The 23,724-nt window shown below is 36.7% G+C and overlaps 1 protein-coding gene across 3 annotated transcripts in view; it reads left to right on the forward strand.

The window, feature by feature from the left end:
- ACAD11 (acyl-CoA dehydrogenase family member 11) overlaps positions 1–23,724 on the forward strand; it is a 61,598-nt gene that overhangs the window by 3,810 nt on the left and 34,064 nt on the right. For all 3 annotated transcript variants that reach the window (XM_036267139.1, XM_036267140.1, XM_036267141.1), the window contains exons 2-9: positions 4,439–4,538; positions 6,870–6,995; positions 7,524–7,685; positions 9,479–9,643; positions 16,835–16,976; positions 17,328–17,449; positions 20,346–20,452; positions 23,300–23,426. In XM_036267139.1, coding sequence (XP_036123032.1) covers positions 4,439–4,538; positions 6,870–6,995; positions 7,524–7,685; positions 9,479–9,643; positions 16,835–16,976; positions 17,328–17,449; positions 20,346–20,452; positions 23,300–23,426 — 1,051 coding nt within the window. The remainder of the gene's footprint in view (positions 1–4,438; positions 4,539–6,869; positions 6,996–7,523; positions 7,686–9,478; positions 9,644–16,834; positions 16,977–17,327; positions 17,450–20,345; positions 20,453–23,299; positions 23,427–23,724) is intronic.

Here is a 23,724-nt window from a genome sequence, read left to right on the forward strand (position 1 = left end):
ATGGTACTCTTGCTTGGCATTCTCCCCTTCCCTGACCTACTTCTCTTGATTCCTTATTGGTTTCCCAAGTGTTTCCTTAATAAGTCATTTGCACACAAATCATTCTCTCAGGATCTGCTTCTAGGCTACCTAACCTAAAACAATAACCATGGTTGTATGTTTCTTTCTCCAGCTACATTCAGTTATATAAATGTAGGCAGAGTTGGATTTAACCAGTATGGGGAAGCCAAGCAAATAACATGAAGTGAGAAAGGGCAAGTGTATTAAAGATGTATTCAAGGGAGTGGTTATATAATTGACCATTGCATTTAAGCTTAATAAGGAAGGACATGGTGGAGGAAGGGGAGAGCTGAAGTCACTATTCCCAGGGATCCCCCAGCAAAGCACCCAGCACTGTGATAGTGATGGGGTTTTAAACCCTCCCCAGCTCTTTCTGCTAATATTAAAGTCTTTCTTTTTAGTAATTTGATTCTTGACCAGCCATTGATTCCATTGCACTTGTTAAGAATCTTCTGTTTGACTTCATCTTTGAATCTTTGATTCTGCTTTGATGTGTCTCATCTTCCACTGTGGCTTTATTGTTGAATATAAGATCAGAGCAAGTTTTTTGGGGCTATTTTGCCTGTCTGCTTCTCATCTCCAGCTTTTTTACATTTAAGCCTCTTGGACTATATACTCAGTGTTTTCCATGTTCAAACACTATGACATTAGTGTTGTAATCTCTTTTCTTGATCTCTTATCTACAGCAAATACATTTGAGATGCTTTTGACATCAATATCAAAAGTTACTTCAATTTATGCAATCCATAGGGTGCAGGAGGGATGTCTGTGAGTTCAAATTTGCCATGCTGGTTATCATTCATCAATGCTCACTCAATTTCATAAGCCTGAATGAGCATGTGAAGTTGATCATCAGAACAGATGGTGAAAGTCTAAGTCATCTTGTTATGAATGGTTGTACTACACTTGATCAGAATAGTCATGACTCCACCAGTGGTTTCAGTACTAAAGGAAAAGGTATTATATCAAAGAGCAGCAAATCTTGAATATTTTCCAATTATTTCTGCACAAGGGACAAAATAGCTGCCTACAGAGCTGCAGACATAAGTAACACTCTTATCAGGATTAATGATTTTTTCAGTTTCTTACTGTTGAAAAAAATTCTGTAGGAATTTCTAAGTTTCTGAAGCTTGGAGATGCTGCCCATTAGGATGATGTCATAGGTCTGAGACTTGTCTACCATAGTGTGAGGAAGGCGTTAGAAAGTCTTTTCTCCTTCCCTACAGACAAATTAAGTGAGCTTTCTAGCTCTGTTATTCTGGAAACTTGGTAAAGATGGCATGTCAGCTGTATTTCCAGGCAATGTTATTTGTAAAAATAATATCTAATTGATCAACTGCATCTGAACCAGAAGGCCTGTGAATGAATGCAAATATCTGGTGGGATGCTTTGGGCTTCCCTAAATGCACTGAGGTCTCACAACTGGGCATGTTTCTTGCTAGGACCCTAGAAGCTGTTCCCAGAAGACGGCTATTAGAAATAATGGCTCTTTTGGAGCATGAGGCTTCTAAAACTGAGTGACACCCATACTCATCCATTGTGGTCTTATTTCTTGGAACCTGAGCTGTCACCAAAGGGACAGAGGGGTCATAGAGTAAATCCTAGTCTGCTGCATGGATTACTAAGGACTCTGGTGAAGAAATTTATCTGGTGCTGCCCTGCTGGCATACTATATTTTTCATCTTTGTATGCTTCTACATGAGCCAGTGCTGAGAGTGGCCTGGTAGGACCTTGTGAGATTAACTGTCTAGTCAGAATCTTCTTCAAACAAGTGAGTGTTCCTAACTGTACACTTAAATGCAAAGATTTCATTTTAAAGTTAGACAAATCCAAAGTGCCACCTTTTTGGTTATAGATTAACACACTTCTTTCAGCAATAAATGCCTTGTCCAAATCCTAAACAATAGTTGTGACCATTGGTTCATTGATTCTTATCATATTGATATCATCAGTGGGTTCCAGACTTTATGGAGGCCTGATGTGTGGAGTGGTTAAATTTAGCTGGTACAATGTTCACAGTGTTGGTGATGATTTTCCCAAGGTGGGTTTTTCTTCTTCTTTTTTTTTTTAGATAAAAATTCAAAATTTTAACTATTTAAGTATATAAGTTAGTGGGTTTTTGTAGTATATTCACAAAGTTGTGTGACCATCACCACTATGTATATATTCCAGAACATTTCGATTGCCCCCCAAAAAAAACACTTACCTTCCAATTCCCATCCACTAGCAGCCACTAATCTACTTTCTGTCACTATGGATTTACATAGCATAAAACTGAAATTATATAATATGTGGCCTGCCCTGGCTGGTTTGGCTCAGCGGTTGGAACCTTGGCCTGTGGACCAGAGTCCCAGGTTCGGTTCCCACTAAGGGCACATACCTTGGTTGCAGTTTGTCCCTGCCCCAGTTGAGGTCATGTGGGTGGCAGCCAGTCGATGTGTCTCATGTCGACGTTTCTCTCTCTCTTCCCCCCCTGTCTCCCTCCCACTCTATCTGAAGATAAATGCAAAAATGTCCTCAGATGAGGATTAAAAAATATATATTTGTGGCCTTTTGTGAGTGGCTTTTTTTCACTTAATGTTTTTGAAGTCCATTCATGATTGAGTAATATTCCATTGTATGGCTATACCACATTTTGTTTATCCATTCATTTGTTGATGGACATTTCAGTTACTTACACTTTTGGGCTATTGTGAATAGCGCTGCTATAAACATTCTTGTACAAATTTTTGTGTGAACATGTTTTCATTTCTTTTTTGAGATACAAAAGTGTGCAAAAGTAGGTTTACAGTTACAAGTACACAAAACAGAGTTTATTCTGGTTTTATTATTTATTTTTATATTATATGTTTTTCCATATGAACAACCATAAACCTACTTTTGCCCGCACTTGTATACCTAAGAGTAGAATTGCTCTGTCACATGGTAATTCATATGGTAACTTCCATGGGAAACAGTTTTCCCTTTATATTTCACGTGGGTCATTTGCCATCATGAAAGGCCAGTGCTTTGTAAATGACTGCATTAAAAATGCATTCAGTCAGATGTTTGGCATTAAAAATGTTTTTATAAGGTTCATTACAACTTGATTCTTTGTAGTATCATGGATAAATTGTCGCATGTCAAGATAAACAACATAGCTTGAGGTGGTCCCATTTCCTGACCATTGGCAATGATCCGCACTTTCTTGCGCTGAAAGGCATCCACACATGCTCTGGCTGGTTTGGCTCAGCAGTTAGAGCATCCACCCATGGACCAAAGAGTCTCCGGTTCACATCAAAGGTGCATACCTCAATTGCAGTTTGGTCTCCCCCCCTGGTGGGGTCCTGCAGGAGGCAACCAATCAATGTGTCTCCCTCCCTCCCTCCCTCCCTCCCTCCTTCCCTCTCTTCCTCCCACTCTATCTGAAAATCAATGGAAAAATATCCTTGGGTGAGGATTTAAAAAAAAAAGGTACCCACACAGGATTAAATGATGCCAAGATCAGTGCTCTTTGATATGACTGTTGGGAAAGATGGGTCTGGCTTGTCAGAGAAAGAGGCTGCTGTATTCATTCTGACTTCTTATATTCTGCAGGTAGAGGCTGGAGGCCTAGGGAGAAACTTAGAAAAATATTTTTTTCACTTTCCTCTATTACCATTTACCTCAAGGATTGATTCTTCTGTTTGTTTATTTTATTTTAAGGCCTCTCTCTTTCATGCTGTTGGATTCTTTAGAAGTTGGGTAATTTGCAACTGCTCATATTGTAAATGAAGGTGTAGATTGGATAGTTTTTGTGTGGTTGCTGGAGTGTGTGTTTCCTTAGTCTATGTGAGAATTTCTGTTCACCTGGTGTGGAAAGCCAGCACCCTGGTGTCTGAGTTACCTGGAGCACTGTTCCAATTCCCTAGTCCAGATATCCACTCTAGTACCTTGCTTATCAGGATTCCCATTGCAGGGATCTGTACTTGAGTGCTAACCTAGGTGATGCATATGGGGGGTATGTCTCCAATGGCAGAAGAGGGGACACTAATCCCGTTGTTCCAGCATCCTTTAATTAATTTTCTGACTGATCACCTACAGTCGTTCTCCCAGCCTTTCTTTACTTAGATCTGGGCATTGTTCTAGGGGTACTTCTGATGAAACTCATGATTTGCAGACAGTGAGTAAGGTCGTCTGTTCTACTTGTATGGGTTATAGATTCTCCAGCTGCCGCTGTGTGGCCATCTGCTTTTTATCATCAAAAACTCATGTTCTGAACTTCTGATAACACCACTTTTGGCTTTTCAACATTGAAAGGGATGTATTTTCATTTTGTGTTTCTTCTAAAACCTCAGTAGGATTTGGGGAAGAAAGAAAATATATCTTTGTAATTGACTTTTTCTTTTCTTTTATCTAGATTAGGACAGTCCAATCCAACCTTTTATCTCCAGAAGGGCTTTCAAGGATATGTACTCAGAAAAAAACCACCTGGTTCACTTCTTCCCAAAGCACATAAGGTATAGTATACAAATGCAATAATGCATTCTTTGTTGACAAATAAATACATTTACACACACAAAAACAATTTAAATTGCTTTTAAAAGTCATCTCATGATTATTAAATAATAGAAAATGCATTTTATTTCTTAGATACAATTTTCACTTGAGTTATTTTTCCTGTTTTTGGTTTGAAAAAGGATTTGAGGATGAAATTAAGTCTATCTTTAGGCTATTAATCTTGAACAATACCCAGTCCTCTTGTGGATTTCATTCTCTCCTGTACAATTGGCCAGAAATATAGTCATCCAGTGAATATTTTCAGTACTACTCATTTATAGATGTTTTGTACTTTGGTTATATATTTAAATTATGTTTTTAAAGCACATTATATCTTATAACAATATCTATTTACTGACTTATTCTAAAATATTTACTATAATAATCCCCCGATCTTTTGGTGATAAAAAGAAATATCTGAATAATCATTTTATAAAGTATTCTCTAAATAGTGAGAATTATAAAAGATTTAATTGAGTCTTTCTGGTTTCAGAAAACTTCTATGAATTTTTAGAGAAGAAAACAGGAGACAGAAATCAAAGTCCTGGAGAACATTAATATTTATAATTAGAGTATTATTATAATCATGTATAACAGGTGTTTCTCAGGCCCAGCTGACTTCCCAGGTTATTGAGGGATGGGCTTAATATCATAGTAATGGAAAATTGTGATTCTGACTTTCTTGGTCCCATATCATATTCCTAGAACATGTACTAACTTGGATGCTTAAGATCAAAAAAGTTGGGATACTTTTTTTTTTTAATCCTCACCAGAGTATATGTTTTTATTGATTTTGAGAAAGAGAGAGAGAAACATTGATGTGAGAGAGAAACATCAATTGGTTGTCTCCCACACGTGCCCTGACCAGGGATTGAACCCACAACCCGGGTATATGTCCTCACCAGAATCGAACTTGCAATCTTTTGTTTATTTTTTAATTTAAAAATTTTTTTAATCCTCACCCAAGGATATTTTTCTATTTATCTTCAGGTAGAGTGGGAGGGAAAGAAAGAGAGAGAGAGAGAAACATCGACATGAGAGCGACACATTGACAAGCCTGCAGTCTTTTGGTGTATAGGATAATACTTCAACCAGGGCAAGTTGGGTAACTTTTATTAAGCCTTAACATGGCATGGCTGAAGGAGACTCCCTACCTATCCAGAGATTTATGCCCCAATAAACAGCTCTACTTGACTCTCTTTTTGATAACATCCTACCAGAAGACATTAGAACATAACATAATATTCTCAGCTCAAGGATCTGGTGTGCTTTGTTTCAACTCTCTTTATTTTTCTTAAGTCTGCACTGAAAAAAAGCAATGCTCCCACACTGTCATCCACTTTGTGACTCCCTAATCCTTTGTCCCTACCCCATTCCACCCCACCCCCATTTCCCAGCAGCAGGGTGGTTATAAACACTTCTTTCTACAGCCATTTGCACCACTGGCTTCTCTCACCCTGTCATGGGTTTAGTCACTTTCCTGTTCTAGTTACCGCAGCAGCAGCTGCTTTATCCCTGCTCTCAAAGTGAGCTGCATGATTTCTTCTTCTCCTTAGGAGGGATCAGTCATCACTGCCTGAATCTGGGCAAGGGGACTTTGCATGCAGATGAATTGGCATCACAGTTCTTCTGTAAGCTGTGTCCTCAGGTCCTAAGTGATAGGCCCATACATCTGTCCTGGTTGTTGGGGCCCACTCTTCTCTCTATCTTATTTGGGCTCTTAATTCAGTACCAGCTTGCTTCTCATTGCCTCCTTTCCCAATAGCTATTTTAAGCTTTACAGCAGCCTCAGTTACTAGGAAGGATTCCCAATCCCCTGCCTTGGAAACAAATACCTCCGTTGATCTCCAGAAAGAGCAGTTGCATTTTCCTTCTACCAGTACCCACTGGCCTCCCCCAGCATCCTGTAGCTGACTATGCCCAGAACATTAGAATACTTGCCTGAGCCCCCTTGGGAGACAGGAGAGAGACAGAGTTACCCAGTGATCAGGGAACTGCTAAGAATAAAGAGATGTTTATGATAATATCTGTGAAGTATTGTGGTCAGGATCTGTTGCCTTCATATTATCAGAGCCAGGATTAAGCCCATGAATATGTCTGTCTTATTTAGCCTAATTATCATGTTTTAGTGCTGGCCTAATTTATAATGATAATAATTGCAGTAAGACTACATTTAAGGAAATTATTATCCTCTGGGTCATTTTAAAATCAATTCTAGCATAAATGTTAGCTCACAAGTAGTTATTAAATTTCTGTGTTTCTGATTTTTAGTAATCTGTCATCCTATTTAGATTGATAGAGAATTTAAAGTTCAGAAAGCTTTGTTTTCCATTGGATTCCCAGTTCCCAAGCCTCTACTGTACTGCAGCAATGCTTCTGTCATTGGAACAGAATTTTACATAATGGAACATGTGCAGGTAAATTCACACTTAATCTTACTTTGTTGATGCTTTTATTTTCAATTAAGAAATTAAATGTTAATCAATGATAGTTTATTAATCAACATTTTAGTTAATTAGTTTGCTTTGCTGGGGCTTAAAATTTTAATTTGAGCACAATGTTTTCCACTAGGTGGCAGTAAAGAGCTATGTGTGATGGTAATAACCAAATGGTCCAAATGGTAGGGAGAAAAAACACATTGAAAATCAATCCATTAAAAACTATAAATTTAAATTATTTAAAAGATTTTCTTTTTGTAAAATATAACGTTTTATCCTTTAAGTTCATCTTGGCATATCTTTGTATTTTCCCTTTGGAAAATACTCTTGTATTAGACATGTTTCACAAATGAATGTTTTTCTAGCATATTCTACAAAGAATTGATTTTGATTGCAAAACTGTTACCCTGCTATGTTTTGTAGGCAATAGGGGATGGTGACACTGCAAAGAGTTGGCATGAAAAGATTTATTTTGTTTTAAATTATCTATTGTAATTGCTCCCATAGGGTCGAATTTTTCGTGATTTCACAATTCCTGGAGTTAGCCCAGCAGAACGCTCAGCCATGTATGTGGCCATGGTAGAAACCTTGGCTCAGTTACATTCTTTGAATGTAAATGCATTGCAGCTGGAAGGATATGGTATAGGTGCTGGGTTCTGCAAAAGACAGGTAATGAATCCACATACAAGGCTCTTTTTCTTAAGTTCTTGGAAATAATATACATTATTAGTCAAAATAAAAACCTATTACTTTATACTTTTCTGAAACGTGGCTCTAACATTTAAAATACTTTTTTAAAACCAATTTGAGAGAGAAACATCAATCAGTAGCGTCCCATACATGCCCCTACCAGGGAGCAAATCTGCAACCTGGATATGTGCCCTGAGCAGGAATCAAACTGCCACCTTTTGATGTACGGGTGATGCTCCAGCCAATTGAGCCACCTAGTCAGGGTGTCTCTAACATTTAATATCAGCCTTCAGTTGGACTTATTTTAAGCATAAAATAAATTTGTGTTTTTAGATCAAATTTTGTTTAGTAAGCTTCTGTAATTGACAGAATGTAGACGAATGCAAATTTAAAGCTGTTTCAGCCTTTTCACTTAATTTACCAACATATTTTTATACAAATTTTTTAAGTTAGGTTAACAGATATCTATTAAACATAACTGTGTTTAATATGTGCTAAGTACTGTGTTAAATGTCAAAAAAATAGAAATAAGTTCTTTCCCCAAAGGAACTAGGGTCATTTTAAGAGATCTATACATGAATCTTACTTACATGGAACCTGAAAATGATATAAAAGAGAATGTAATCTAGTAGTAAATTGTCTGGTACTCATCATGAGAGCTGTTCTATTCAGAGGGTAGATATCAGTATGCCCTTGCTTAATTGGGAAAGCTTTCTGGGAGGCTATATCTTACATTGTATTTAAGGGAGGATGAGATCCAGAGTGGTAGGGAGGAGATGGCGAGCATTTCAAATCAAAGGAACAGCAAGACCAGATATGTATGGGGCTGTTTTCCTTTATGCATATGTCTTTTAAAGGGGACTGAGGAGAGACAGAAGAGAACTAAGGTTTAGAGAGTACTCACTGTGTACCGGATCTTTTTCATCTTTGTAACAGCCCTAAGACATAGGTATTATTACTCCCACTTGCAGATGGGGATATAAGTTTGTAGGTCTCAACACACAAATAAGTGGCTTACACATAATTTAAACCCAGGTCATATGATTCCAAACATAAAGATCTTTACTGCACTAAATTGAACAGAAATAAAATCTTGGGGAGTGGAGAGATTGATATAAGCAGATAAATAATATGGTCTCAGTTGATGGAGGACTTTGTAAATAGGTTGATTTGTTAATATGTGAGTCTAAGAACAAAAAGTTTTTGTACTTCTTATACCTATAATATATTTAGAAGATTCTGCAGGTAATAAGAACAGGTATTTAAATGAAAAGTAAAAATCTCCGTTCTTCTAGCCCCTATATTTCCTTTTTCAGGGATTATTTCTTGTGACCCTTCCATAATTTATTTTTCTAAGCCTATTTGTGTACGTGTATGTGTATGTGTGTCTATGTGCATTCTTTTTTTCTTCCTCAAAGTAGTTGCTAAATAAAAACAATCTAGTAGTGTGTGATAAAAACCTATGTAAGTAAAATGGAACTAGATGGAAGAAAGACTTAAATGTTTAAATTTTTAGGCTGATATTAATTAGTTTTAGGCTGATATGATCATCACTTACAGGCATTTGTCTTGAGAATTTAAAAATAAAACCAACTTACCGGGAGGAGGGTGTCAGTGGGGGGAAAAGGGGAAACATGTATAACAAAAATAAATTAATAAAAAATAAAAATAAAACCAACTTTGATAAAATTGAATTTCATTTTAATTTTATAAATGCTGGATCTTGCATTCCACTTTTGGCTCTATCATTTTTCTTTTTTATACACCTTTAGGTATCAACCTGGACAAAGCAATATCAAGCTGCAGCCCACCAAGACATCCCTGCCATGAACCAGCTCTCTGACTGGCTAATGAAAAACTTGCCAGATAATGATAATGAAGAAAAATTGATTCATGGAGATTTCAAACTAGATAACATAATTTTCCACCCTACAGAGGTATTGTAAGCCATGTTTACAATAAATTAAGTCGGTCTGATATGGGACACATGTGCTGAAGGACCCCAACCCATCCCCACTTTTCCTCTATATTCAGGACTGTTTTCACCCCTCAAACTTTTAGAAATGAGTCTTGCAGATTTTCTGACATGGGTAGCTGCCTACCTTTAGGGATGGTTCTAATCCTGAGTGATATCTGATTTGCTGTTTAAATAGGATTTGGGAATTTACGTGTATGTTGCTGTTTTCTTCAAAGACATTTTTCATCTAAAAATATTTAGCTTATCCATGTTCATGTTCTCTCTTCTGGTTCATTTTTATTTCTTTTTCCTATCCTATGAAGGTTTTTAAATTTGATTATTATAAGCTCAGAGAAGACAGAATTCCAAAAGCCTCTTTTGAGACCTAGAAAGAATTGCACGAGATTAATGTAAGCTTGCTCTGTTTAATGCACACAGTGTAATCTTTATAAGGAATACAAACAAAAATATAACCCTCCTCCACTGGGTACTGACAGTGAGGCCTAGGATTGGAGGAGTGTGGTGGGAATGAGGAAGCTCCTTCAGTTCTCCTCTCGTTACCTATGCTTTGGGTAAGACATTTAACCCTTAGTGTTCTGACATTAATATGAAAGATTTATAGTTCTATGAATCCTGCTTCTTAGAGGAAGGTTTTCTGTGTTCATTCATTTTCTCAGAATGCTAAGATGGTTTAGGACAGGAAGATTTGCTCTAAATTCGTGTGCTAAATTTTTTAGTTTTTGTATTATTTCCCCGTAGGAAAAGGACAGGAGAAAAACAGCATTATAAATTATATTATTGTCATAATTCAAAGTAGTACTATATCAATGGATAGTTCAAATACTGTATAAACACATGTGAGCACATTCAACAGCAAGACAAAACTTTTTCTAGAAAAGTCAATTTGGATATTAAAAGTATGTATATGTAATTATGTGTGTGTGTGCAACCTTTTGTTAATGGCACTGATGAATTCTAACTTTGTTAAATATAGAGTAAGAGAATTAAGAAATACTAATATATAACCTGGAAAAATTATAAAAGCTTATAACTTAAAACATAGCAGGATCTGATCTGTATTTGTTCTATATCATTTGATTCATTAATATTTTAGGAGCCTATTTTTTAATAAGTCAGAGTCCTTTATATGTAATGTAACTATAGTTTTGTTCTATTCATCACTTAAGCAAGGAAGGAAAAATTCAGACTGAGATCTCTTGAATTATGTGTTGTCTTACAAGATGTTTCAATTTTAGGATTAGCATAATATGAGAAAGTAATGACATACTACAGTAAGTACCAAAAAGTTATTCCTTCTTTATATTTAATCTGATATTAGAAAGTCATTTTTACAGGATTAAGGCTGACAAACAGGTGTCATCGTCCTGTAGTCAAGCAGAATATTCAATAGTTGGGGAGAGACTTTTTTTTAAGAGAAACAACTGGGCCCTGGCCGGTTTTGCTCAGCAGTTAGAGCGTCAGCCTGCGGTTCAGAGACACCCGGGTTCGGTTCCCACTAAGGGCACGTACCTCGGTTGCAGTTTGTCCCCAACTGTGGTTGGTCGTGCGGGTGGCAGCCACTCGATGTGTCCCTTTCATGTCAGTGTTTCTCTCTCTCTCTTTCTCTTTCTCTCTCTCCCTCCCACTCTATCTGAACAAAAAATGGAAAAATGTTCTCAGGTGAGGATAAAAAAACAAAAGAAACAACTGGTAGTGGCATAGCTTTAAGCTATTTAGCTGCACTACTGATTTGTTACCTATATCATTATCTTTTAATGTTTTAGGATTATATAGTAGCTAGTGAGATGTCTTCTACTTTATATCTAGTAATCCCATAACTATTGGTTAAATTAAGTTTAATCAATTTCTGCCTCCTGTAAATATTATAGCTAATTTTTTATGAAAGTAACATGGTTGGCAGAGTACAAGTCAACTAGAATTTATTCATTACCAATTATGTGCTCTGACACATGGTTTTGGAAAGGAAACACAGCGCTTAATAAGCTCAAAATACCGATGGAGATAAAAAATACTCAGGGAATGGTTGAGAACAATATATACCCAAGTACTAAAGTATATCACACAACATGAATTATAAGAGTAGTCAAAGAGGGAAAAGTACCCACTGTGAACTGGCATTAAGAGGTATAAAATTTTAGACTTTAATTTTAGTCAATAGTTTATCTTTTCCACTTCATTTAAAAAATTTCCTAATAGAAAATTGGGCTATGTTTCTTTTTTAATGAGGGCACTCCACAATTGGAGTTGAATATGTGTGGGTGCTCACCAGTGTATATTTATGGCAATATTATTGAAAACTTTTAATTTTTTCCTTGAGGGTAAGGATTTAAAAATGTTTTTTTTAACTTTTGCCTCTAGGATCTATATGGTAGATCCTGAATGAGTGAGGATCTACTAGACTGCGAACTCCTCTAAAGCAGTGACTGTCGTATTCATTTATGTAGCAGGTGGTTACATGTTTCTGAATGAATCCATGATGAAGGAATTGATTTTAGTTCATCGCTAAGTAACTATTTCTATTTCATATATTATGCTTAATTTTTATGCTCTAGTAGTGTGACTGTAAAGCAAATTATTTAGCCCCTCTCTGTTCCTCAGTTTTTAACTTTTTATTTTGAAATAATTTATAGACTCAAAAGAAAGTACAAAAGTACTTGTAAAAAAGTACAAAAGGGTCATGTGTTCCCATCATCCAGATTCTCCAAATGATTTCACACAACTATAGAATATTATTAAAGTCAGGAAATTCACATTTAAATTGGGGGTGGATCTCAGGGTTGCTGGTTTTTTATTCTTCTTTTCTAAGACTGAATATCATTCTCTATTCTTCAGAAAAGTATTAAGGTAGATGTAAATTTTTCATAATATTTACTAAAATTTAAACAATGGTTGTAGGGGAAGAAATTATAGTAGACTTGTAGGTTGTGCATTTCTGTAATGTTTAAGGTTAGAGGTTTTATTGTTTTTTTTTTTTGCAAAACAGCATGTTTTATTTTTATACTCAGAAAACCAAACAATTAAGAAAGAAAAGAAAAACAATTTTAAGTGATAAGCTTTCCAGGAATATGTGTGGTTAGCCAGTAAAGGATTACTAAAATTTATGGCAAACAAAAGCATATTACTCAGTTTCACAATCCCTGGTTATTTTCCATTTACTTATTGTAAAGTACTTGAAGTATGTTCAAGCATGTATTTCAACAGTGCAACACTGTCACTGCAATATTCAAAAGAAATCTGGTTTTCCTGGAAAATACTGTTAACCTTCTTAATATAAACCTTATCCATCTGGCAGAGAAGTGTTTAAGATTTGGAGTTTTATGTGCATATTGCCATTTCAACTTGAAAGACGAATATTCTTCATAGGAAACAGATAAACTATAGCTATTTCATCTATATTAATTAGTAGTCAGATGTATTTAGAATAGCAAATATAAGGTAAACATGGTACTCGCCTTCTCCCACAACCACATCAAAATTACAACTAAACTACAGAACGACCATCATTCAGAACTGCCTGAAATCAAGCTGAATAGAAGTCCTACAACTACAAAATTAAAGAAGCCACATCAAGACTGGTAGGACAGGCAGAGGCATGGATGGGTTGGTCCCAAACCCACATGTGGAGGATAAAAATCAGGAAGGCTGTGAAGGTCCTCCTTGAGGAGTTGGGGGTCCCTGTCCCATATGAGGCCTCCCAGCTCAGGGTTCCAATGCCAGGAAGATAAGTCCCCATAACTTCTTGCTATAAAAACCAGCAGGAATTAAGGCTGAGGAGGCTGAGGCTTCTGGAGCCCCAGGCAGTTCCTCTTAAAGGGCCCAAGCACAGACTTACTCAGGCTCACACTCTCCAGGCTCTAGCATGGGGGAGGCAGCTTGAAAGGCACCAGAGACATACAGGGAAGAACTGAGTTGTTTGGCATCGGGGCTGGAGAGGCAGCTTTCTCCTGACAGATGTGCTGGCGGAGGCCGTTGTTCCTTTGATGAGCTCTTCCCCCATAGGGCTGGTAGACAGGCACCATATCTGAGACTCCAGCAACCTAACTCACACTGTTTGCTCTGCCCTGATGATTCCCTGAGGCCCTGCCCCACCCAACTTTTAAGCCCAACTAAGCGTTTTCCAATCACTTTACCATAGATTGGCCTATTTTGGCGCCTGCTTCAAATTTTATAAATTCTATCAAATAAGAAGCATCTGGCCTCAGTGAGCCCCATACCTCTCTTTAAGCAGCCCCAGGCCTGGCACTAGAAGCAGCCAGCTTTGGTTCACAGTTTGGCTTTGTCTGGACACCTCCAGGCCCAGCCCAAGAAGCAGCCATCTTCACATTGCTTTGTAGGTTATGCCTGGTGATCCTTGGTGGAACACAAGCAGTGGCTGTCCTTGCCCCAGAACGATCACATCCAGTGAACAGCTTCAGACCATGTCGAAGCACTACCACCCAACCACTTCCACAAGCAACACACTCAAGGAGTGGACTCAGTGGGTTCTAGAGCCCTGCCGAAGTAAGTCTTGCTCTGTGTGGTGGGCCCCTGCACAGCTGATCCTCCAAGGTAGTCAGAGGTCTGTGGTCAGAAGTTACAGCCAGTCCTTGCAGCTGATCAGCCTGAGTAAATCCCTACCATTGATGTGCCAACAATAATCAAGACTCAATTACAAAAGAAGGGTGTACAGTCCATACAAGGAATGCACCTCAAGGACCCAGCTGGGGTGTTCAGGGAGGCTGTGCCACTGGACCCTACAGGACACTTACTACAATATGTCACTCTACAAAGCATAGAAGACATAGCAAATCTACCTAATACATAGAAACAAACACAGGGAGGCAGCCAAAATGAGGAGATACAGAAACATGTCCCAATTGAAAGAACAGAACAAAATTCAAGGAAAAGAATTACACAAAATGGAGATCAGCAATTTATCAGATGCAGAGTTCAAAACACTGGTTAAAAGGATACTCAGAGAACTTAGTGAGGACCCGAAGAGCAAAAAAAAAAAAAGGACCAGTCAGTAATGAAGGATTCACTAACTGAAATAAAGAATAATTTACAGGGAATCAATAGTAGAGTAGGTGAACCCAAGAAGCAAACCATCGATTTAGAATATAAGGAAGCAAAAAACAATCGGAACAGCAAAAAGAAAAAAGAATCCAAAAACATGAGGATAGTGTAAGGAGCCTCTGGAACAACTTCAAGTGTACCAATGTTCACATCATGGGGTTGCCAGAAGGAGAAGAGAGAGAGCAAGAAATTGAAAACCTATTTGAAAAAATAATGACAGAAAACTCCCCTAACTTGGTGAAGGAAACAAGTCCAGGAAATACAGTCTCAAACAAGATGAACCCAAAGAGGCCCACACCAAGACACATCATAATCAAACTGCAAAAGGTTAAACACAAAGAAAATCTTAAATGCAGCTAGAGAAAAGCAGTTAGTTACCTATAAGGGAGCTCCCATAAGACTGTCAGCTGATTTCTCAAAGGAAACTTTGCAGGCCAGAAGGGAGTGGCAAGAAATATTCAAAGTGATGGAAAAGAGGGACCTACAATGAAGATTATCTTATCCTGCAAAGCTATCTTTTAGAATTGATAGACATACAAAGTTTCCCAGACAAGAAAAGGCAAAAGGAGTCTATCACCACAAAGCCAGTATTATACAGAATGTTGAAGGGTCTTCTTGAAGAATAAGAAATATGAACAATAAAATAGCAATAAATACATATCTATCAACAACTGAATTGACAAACAAAATGAGCAAGCAGAACAGAAACAGATTCATAGATACAGAGGACTTTTTGTTGGTTGTGAGATAGGAGGGGGGGTTGGGAGGATGGGTGAAAAAGGTGAAGGGATTAAGAACTATACAAATTGGTTGTTAGACGGAGGAACCTCAAAGGAAAGGGAACGGAAAGGGGGCAGGGGGCTCGGGAAGAGATAAACCAAAGAATTTATATGCATATATGCGTAACCAGTGGACATAGACAATAGTGTGGGGAAGGCAGGAGGCAAGTGGAAATGGGGAGGAGAGGGTCAGTGGGGGAAAAATGGGCAGACATCTGTAATATATTTAACAATAAAGGTAAGTTCTAAAATAAAATAGCAAATACATATATACTGGTGCTTTGGAAGTCATCTGCTTTGCAGTCTTCTGTGTATTAACTTCTGAAGAAAAAAATGATATGAAAAACAAAATTTGTATTTTTAATGTTTTTGTTTTTTTTTAATTATCCCCATTGTCTCTAAGATGTCAGTGTAGTTGGGGGAAAGCATAGTTATACATTTTAATTTTATTCCTAGAAAAGATGTGGAGATTGGGTTCTTTTCAACCATTTTACTTTACAGCATATTTTTAAAATACTGTTTAGTAAATGCTCTTTGGTAGTAAAGCCGTGTTTTGGGCTCAAGCCAATAGACTTCAATGCTATATAATACCTTCTACATTATATTGCTTCTCATCTTCACTGGAACTGGTCAACTTCAGTGATCTAGAAATTGAAACCACTTATATTTTGCCATGCCCTCTTCACTTTCTACTTCTTTTATTTCTTTATGTGTCTCCTGAGATGCTGCAAATTTGATTGCTCTTACTGTAGAATCCATGAACCCCTTATGACTTCATTTGACTTCTTTTCCTGACTGGCCCATATGGGTATGAGCAATCATTAAAAAAAACTACCTTCTCTGTTATCAATTGAATTAATAATTTCTTGACTGGATGTGTACAAGTGATATAAGAGTTATAAAGTTTCCTGTCCTTAGATAACTTATTATTCCAGGATCTTCTTATCTCTTGACTTGACACAATATCCAACACTGAGCCTGAGTCATATTTTTACTGCATAATAGGCAGGAAGACAAGTTAACTGGGTCTGGGAGATATTTATGCTGCATAATTTCATCTAAGCTCTGTAAAATCTGAGACTTTTAAAAAATGGCTTTTTCACATCTTTTCCATTTTTCTCCAGCCCTCAAATTGCTTTTCTTATTTAGACTCCCACTCTCAGCATATGGTGTTGCCTTGTACTTGACTCATTTTTGTCCAGCATAAGCTGCTTTCTGGGGATTATATATACATTAAAGTTCTCTTGATGTTGAAGACATTTCAGCCTTCTACGTAATTTCTCTTTCATGCAAAACCTTTTTATTTTTTATTACAGTCTCGAGTTATAGCTGTACTGGATTGGGAGCTTTCAACCATTGGTCATCCTTTGTCAGACTTAGCTCATTTCTCCTTGTTCTACTTTTGGCCAAGGACAGTTCCACTGATAAATCAAGGCTCTTATTTTCAAGAAAATATAGGTATAAATAATAATTTTGCCTAAATTGCTATTAATATAAAATTATCTTTATTATTCCTCATAACTTAAAAACAGGGTTATATTACAATTTTAGATAAATGGTTTTTGAAATGTTTCTAAAATAATTTTATTTTTTATTGATTTTCTGAATATAGCATTCCACTTTAAGTAATTTATGACAAAATGTAATCCTCTATATAGTGTTCCTTTGGAAATCAATATTTAGAACATGTTTTGTTATGTGGACTAATGGTTATTATATTTAATTTTATAAACATATGCACTACTATGACATTTTGAATATTTGCTAGGACATTTTTGTTACCGTTTACAGTATGTGTTATTTTTATAGGGATACCATCACTGGAAGAATTAATTTCAATATATTGCCGCTGCAGGGGGATTGATTATATTCTTCCTAACTGGAATTTTTTTGTTGCCCTTGCATATTTTAAACTAGCTGGAATATTGCAGGTAATTAATTGTTTTTAGCATTGTTCACCATTATTTATTAATGTACTATTGACAATATTTTCTGGTCTTCAGGGGGTTTATATTTTTTATCATCAGATCATTAGTTTTTTCATAATGACAAATACCAGACATGAGTAAAATACAAATTCAGAATTAACAGAATAGGAATTTGGCAAGGAAAAAAGTTGAGTAGCAAAATGTGTAACCACTTTTTGGTATAATAAACTTAAAAGATGGAGGAAGGGAGACAAACATTGACAAAAAGAGAAAACCTTGTGAGAATTGGCTGTTTCCTGAATATCCCATTTAAAACAGAGCTAAAATCTTTTTTTTTTTTTCAGGATTTATTTATTTATTTATTTTTTATTTTTTATTTATTTTTTTGTTACAGATATTTCACCTTTTTTACCCCATTGGCACCCCCCTCCCCACCCCACCCCCGCCCCGTCCCCGGCTTAATTGTCCATGTCCATTGGTCATGCATACATGCATATAAGTTCTGTGGTTTATCTCTTCCCACCCCCCCCACCCCCTCTTCTGAGGGATGTCAGTCTGTGCCCTACTTCCATGTTTCTGGGTCTACCGTATTCCTCAGACTGTTATGTTCATTATATTCCGTATATAAGTGAGATCATGTGGTATTTGTCTTTTTCTGCTTGGCTTATTTCACTTAGGATAATACTTTCCAGGTCCCTCCATGTTGTCTCAAAGGATAAGAGATCTTTCTTTCTTACTGCTGCATAGTACTCCATTGTGTATATGTACCACAGCTTTTTTATCCATCCGTCTACTGATGGACACTTGGGCTGTTTCCAGATCTTAGCTATTGTAAATAGTGCTGCTATGAACATGGGGGTACATATATTCTTCCTGATTGGTGTTTCAGGCTTCTTAGGGTATATTCCTAGAAGTGGGATCACTGGGTCTAAAATCTTTTAATGATGTCTGCTTTAGACTATAAAGCCATATATTAAGCAGGTGTGTTGATAAGGAAAGAATTGTCTTTGAACTTCCCAGTCTAGCATAGTGCCTATCATATAGTAGCTTCTTCTTTTTTTTTTCTTTATTAATTTTTAGAGAGAGAGGAAGGGAGAGGGAGAAAGAGATAGAAACATCGATGAGAAAGAACATTCATTGGCCACCTCCTACATGCCCCCCACTGGGGATCAGTCCCACAACCTGGGCATGTGCCCTGACTGGGGAATCAAACCGGCGACCTTCTGGAAACAGCCAGTTCTCATGGGTCAACACTCAACCACTGAGCCAGCCGGGCTATATACCAGCCGGGCTCTAGTAACTTCCTAATACATGTTTTCAAGTGAATAGATGAGTAAATTTTTCCATTTTCTAATAATGTCATATTTATATAAATAATTGAGTATAAATTCTGTTGTTTAAAAAATTACAGCTTAATCTAAACAAATGCAGTTTTTAGTATAGTAATTCAGTTTCTATGTACTTTGAATCTTGGAGGTTTATTTAAGAAATTGAAATATATCAGTGGCAAGGGGCTAGGGATTGAAGGAAGAAAAGGTAAATAAGAGATTTTAGAAATAAAAAAGAATGGGAAAAGAAAGATTAAGGACAATTATGGTTATGTTTCTCTGTTCAGAGTTCATGCCATCCATGAACAACTGAAATGTCTTCTAGGAAATTGTTGTGTTACATCTAATCCTGTATTTTACAATCATATTAATCATATTAGTTAATCAAGTGAATTGGATGGGTTTCTTAAAACAGGGTTTATGCTATGTTTCTATATCTTTCAATTTCCACAAATCAGATACCAAAAGGGCTTTGAATTTAAAATGGATTTTCATTTCAAATAAAAGTTTGACATGAGTTATGATTGAAAGTAGTATATATTATAAATTATATACAAGGTGGAGCAAAAGTAGGTTTACAGTTGTTCATATGTAAAATAATCCAATAATTAATAAATATTAATACAAGAATAAATTGTTTCTTGTACTCACAACTGAAAACCTACTTTTGCCTCATCCTGTAGTAGTAGCCTTAGAAATGATCATTAACGTTCCATTCTAACTATACATGTGAAATTGGAAATAATGGTAAAGCTTTTAGTGTTTTATTACATAAAGAATTATATAAAAAAGCACGGCCAATGTGGCTCAGTGGATTGAGGGTCGTCCCATGGACTGAGAGGACCCGGTTTGATTCCTGGTCAGGGCACATACTGGGGGATCCCCAGTGGGGGGCGTGTAGGAGGCAGCCAATTGATGTTTCTCTCTCACATTGATGTTTATATCTCTCTCTCTCTAAAAAAAAAAATCAATAAAAACATTTTTTTAAAAAGAATGTATAAAATAAAGTAATGAAATTCAGTTGATTGTGTTTTGGTGGGGAAGCAGAGGAGAAGAGAATAAGTATATATTATGGAGAATTAAGAAAAACTGGTTAGCATTCAGTTAACACTGTTCAAAGGAAACAGTTTCACTTAAAATAGGGGTCCAAAAAATGAGATAAAGTATTTTGAGAGGTCATCTCATTGCTTTCTTTTTGGTTTTATAGTTTTTAATTTTGTTTTGGTTTCTTTAGATTTCCCCCACTGTGAAGGGAAAGCATTGATTTTTTAGAGGTGATATGACTTGCCAATTTGGTATCTTTAGTAACTGCTAAGCTCATTTTCAAGTTTGGTTTGATTCCCAGTTACAATTCTGTTAGGATGAGAGTGTATTAACCATATGATACAAGTATGGCTCTTTAAGGCGAGGGGATGGTTATTCCTTCATGTAAATTAATGGAAATGATAATCTGATTTTATCTTGGTACCTTGTGAGTTTAGTGACTCACATAGCTGGGAAACTGCCACAACTGGATAGCTAAAGAATAGTTTTCAATGAACTTTAATTGTTCTATGTTAATTTACTTATAGGGAGTATATAGCAGATATCTTCTGGGGAATAACGTATCTGAGAATAGCTTTCAGTTTGCCAATGTTGTGCAACCTCTGGCAGAAACTGGATTACAACTCTCAAAAAGGTAAGCAAAATAGATTCCTTAGCTAACCCAAAATAGAGCCTTTGTTAGGTATCTGAAGGTTGTAAACTTTAGGGGGACAGGGATTGTTTTTATTTCTTAAACCAGGAGTGCTGAAGCCAATCATAATAGTGTGTTTGGTAAATGTCTTATCTGCCTGAAAATAAATTGACTTCAAATATAAAGAAAATTCCCATATTTATAATTAAAGGTATTTTTGACCACATGAGTATATAAACTTTTAAGAATAGAAATAAAACTCTCAAATGCTTCTTTCTGATATCTGTTACTTCCATATACTTATTTAAAATGATAGATTATAAAAGGTGATGTATTAAATTTAGAAATATTGCTCTCTTCTACCATCATATGCCATGAAATCTTATTCAGACATTTTTTAAGTGTCTTTGAAAGCCATGTCTCCATCAGTGGAGCACCTTTTGAAGCATATAATATACTTTGCCATCCACATTTCCATCTAAGTGGTGTGATATATGGGTCTTTCTCAATTTGTGGATGACGCTATCCCTGAAAATTCTGCCCAAGCCACAGGTATTTATGGCATAATGTTAGGACAGTGTGTTTGTACAGTTCACTTTATGGATGGATATTTGTAATCTCTACGACATAACAACAGACTGTGTTGCTCTTCATAATGATCTTTGGAGGTCTTGTTTATAATGACACCCAGCAGTTATATTTGTGAGGCATATACTAACAGTAATTATTAAATTTATGTTCAATTTCTTTGGTTCCTTCTACCCCCACCCCCCATTTTTTAGAGATTCTAAGAAGTGATTTCAATAGATTCAACACTATCATCGATTGAGGTCATGCCAGACTTGTGTTCCCCAAATAATGCTTAAGCATTAGAAATTGATGTTCGAAATAAAATCACTCTGCATTCACCCCTTAATATGAAAGACTTTAAAAATTCCAAAATTTCATTAAAATGTCCATATTACCCAAAGCAACCTATATATTCAATGCAATCCCCATAAAAATACCAACGACATATTTCACAGAGCTAGAACAAATACTTCAAAAGTTTATATGGAACCAAAAAACACCCCGAATAGCCACAGCAATCTTGAAAAAGAAGGACAAAGTACAAAGCTACTATAATCAAAACAGCCTGGTACTGGCACAAGAACAGGCACATAGACCATTGGAACAGAACAGAGAACCCAGAAATGGACCCAAGACATTATGCTCAATTAATATTTGACAAAGGAGGCAAGAGCATACAATAGAGTAAAGACAACCTCTTTAATAAATGGTTTTGGGAAAATTGGACAGCTACATGCAAAAAAATGAAACTAGACCATCAACTTACACCATACACAAGAATAAACTCAAAATGGATAAAAGACTTAAATGTGACCCGTGAATCCATAAAAATCCTAGAAGAAAATGTAGGCAACAAAATTTCGGACATCATATGCAGCAGAATTTTCACCGATACATCACCTAAGGCAACAGAAACAAAGGAAAAAATGAACACATGGGACTATCAAACTTAAAAGCTTCTGCACAGCAAAAGAAACAACCACCAAAATGGAAAGGCAACCCACTGTATGGGAGAGCATGATTGCCAATGATATATCAGATAAGGGGTTAATTTCCATAATATATAGAGTACTCATACAACTCAACAAAAGGAAGACAAAGAACCCAATTAAAGAATGGGCAGAGGAGCTAAATAGACACCTCTCCAAACAGGACATACAAATGGCCAAGAGACATATGAAGAAATGCTCAACGTCACTCATCATCAGAGAGATGCAAATTAAAACAACAATGAGGTATCACCTCACACCTGTCAGAATGGCTGCCATCAACAAATCATCAAACAACAAGTGTTGGCAAGGGTGTGAAGGAAAGGGGACTCTAGTATACTGCTGGTGGGAATGCAGACTGGTGCAGCCCCTATGGAAAACAATATGGTGTTACCTCAAAAAATTAAAAATTTAACTGCCATTAGACCCAGTGATCCCACTTCTAGTAATATACCCTAAGAAGCCTGAAACACCAATCAGGAAGAATATATGTACCCCCATGTTTGTAGCAGCACTATTTACAATAGCTAAGCTCTGGAAACAGCCCAAGTGTCTATCAGTAGACAAATGGATAAAAAAGCAGTGGTACATGTACACAATGGAGTACTATGCAGCTGTAAGAAAGAAAGATCTCTTATCCTTTGAGACGACATGGAGGGACCTGGAAAGTATTATCCTAAGTGAAACAAGCCAAGCAGAGAAAGACAAATACCACATGATCTCACTTATTTGTGGAATATAATGAACATAACAGTCTGAGGAATAGGGTAGACCCAGAGACGTAGAAGTAGGGTACTGACTGACAACCCTCAGAAGAGGGAGTTGTGGGGGGAGGAAAGAGATAAACCACAGAACTTATATGCATGTACGCATAACCGATGGACACGGACAACAGAGCCGGGTATGGGGTGGGGTGGGGGCGGGGACGGTGTCAATGGGGAAAAAAAGGAGAAACATCTGTAACAAAAATAAATTAATAAAAAATTATTTAAAAATTTTTTTTTAAATTCCAAAACATGGCAACTCCTACCCTGACTGGGGGGAGCGTTGTCCCATACACCAAAATGTTGCAGGTTCGATTCCTGGTCAGGGCACATACCTAAGTTTCAGTTTCAATCCCAGTTGGGAATGTATGGGAGACAACCAATCAATGTTTTGATGTTTCTCTCTCAAATCATATATATATGGCAACTCCTTCTGAGTGTTATTTTGGGGGAACTTGGGAAGACTTCACATTATATTCAGAAATATAATAATTTTGGATATTTTTGTAACTTCTTTTTTTACAAAGAACTTTCAGAACTACACTATCACAGATTGATACTACCCGAGAGTTGTTTGTACAGACCAGGAGAGGCCAGGAAGTTCTTACTAGAGTGAAGCGTTTCATGAAACAGCACATCCTTCCAGCGGAAAAGGTAAGTATTGTGTGAACAGAATGTATTTGTGCTCAAGGACTACTGTATTACTCCTGTTATCTCTGCTTCTAGGAGTACCATCATATGCTTAAGTACATGGCAGTCAATCTTTAACTAGATGCCCCTCCTAACCTTAGCACTGAGCTGCTACAGAACCTGATCCTGATCATATCCAAGGTTCTAAAATATGCCAAGGGAATGCTACAGACACATCTTTGGAGTTAAAATTAAGTCTAAAGGAATTAACTTTTTTTGTAAAGTTCTGATCCTTACTATATTAGAGTAACATACTACCTTG

This window comes from Molossus molossus, unplaced genomic scaffold (assembly GCF_014108415.1).
Source record: "Molossus molossus isolate mMolMol1 unplaced genomic scaffold, mMolMol1.p scaffold_m16_p_18, whole genome shotgun sequence".
NCBI classification, from domain to species: Eukaryota; Metazoa; Chordata; class Mammalia; order Chiroptera; family Molossidae; genus Molossus; species Molossus molossus.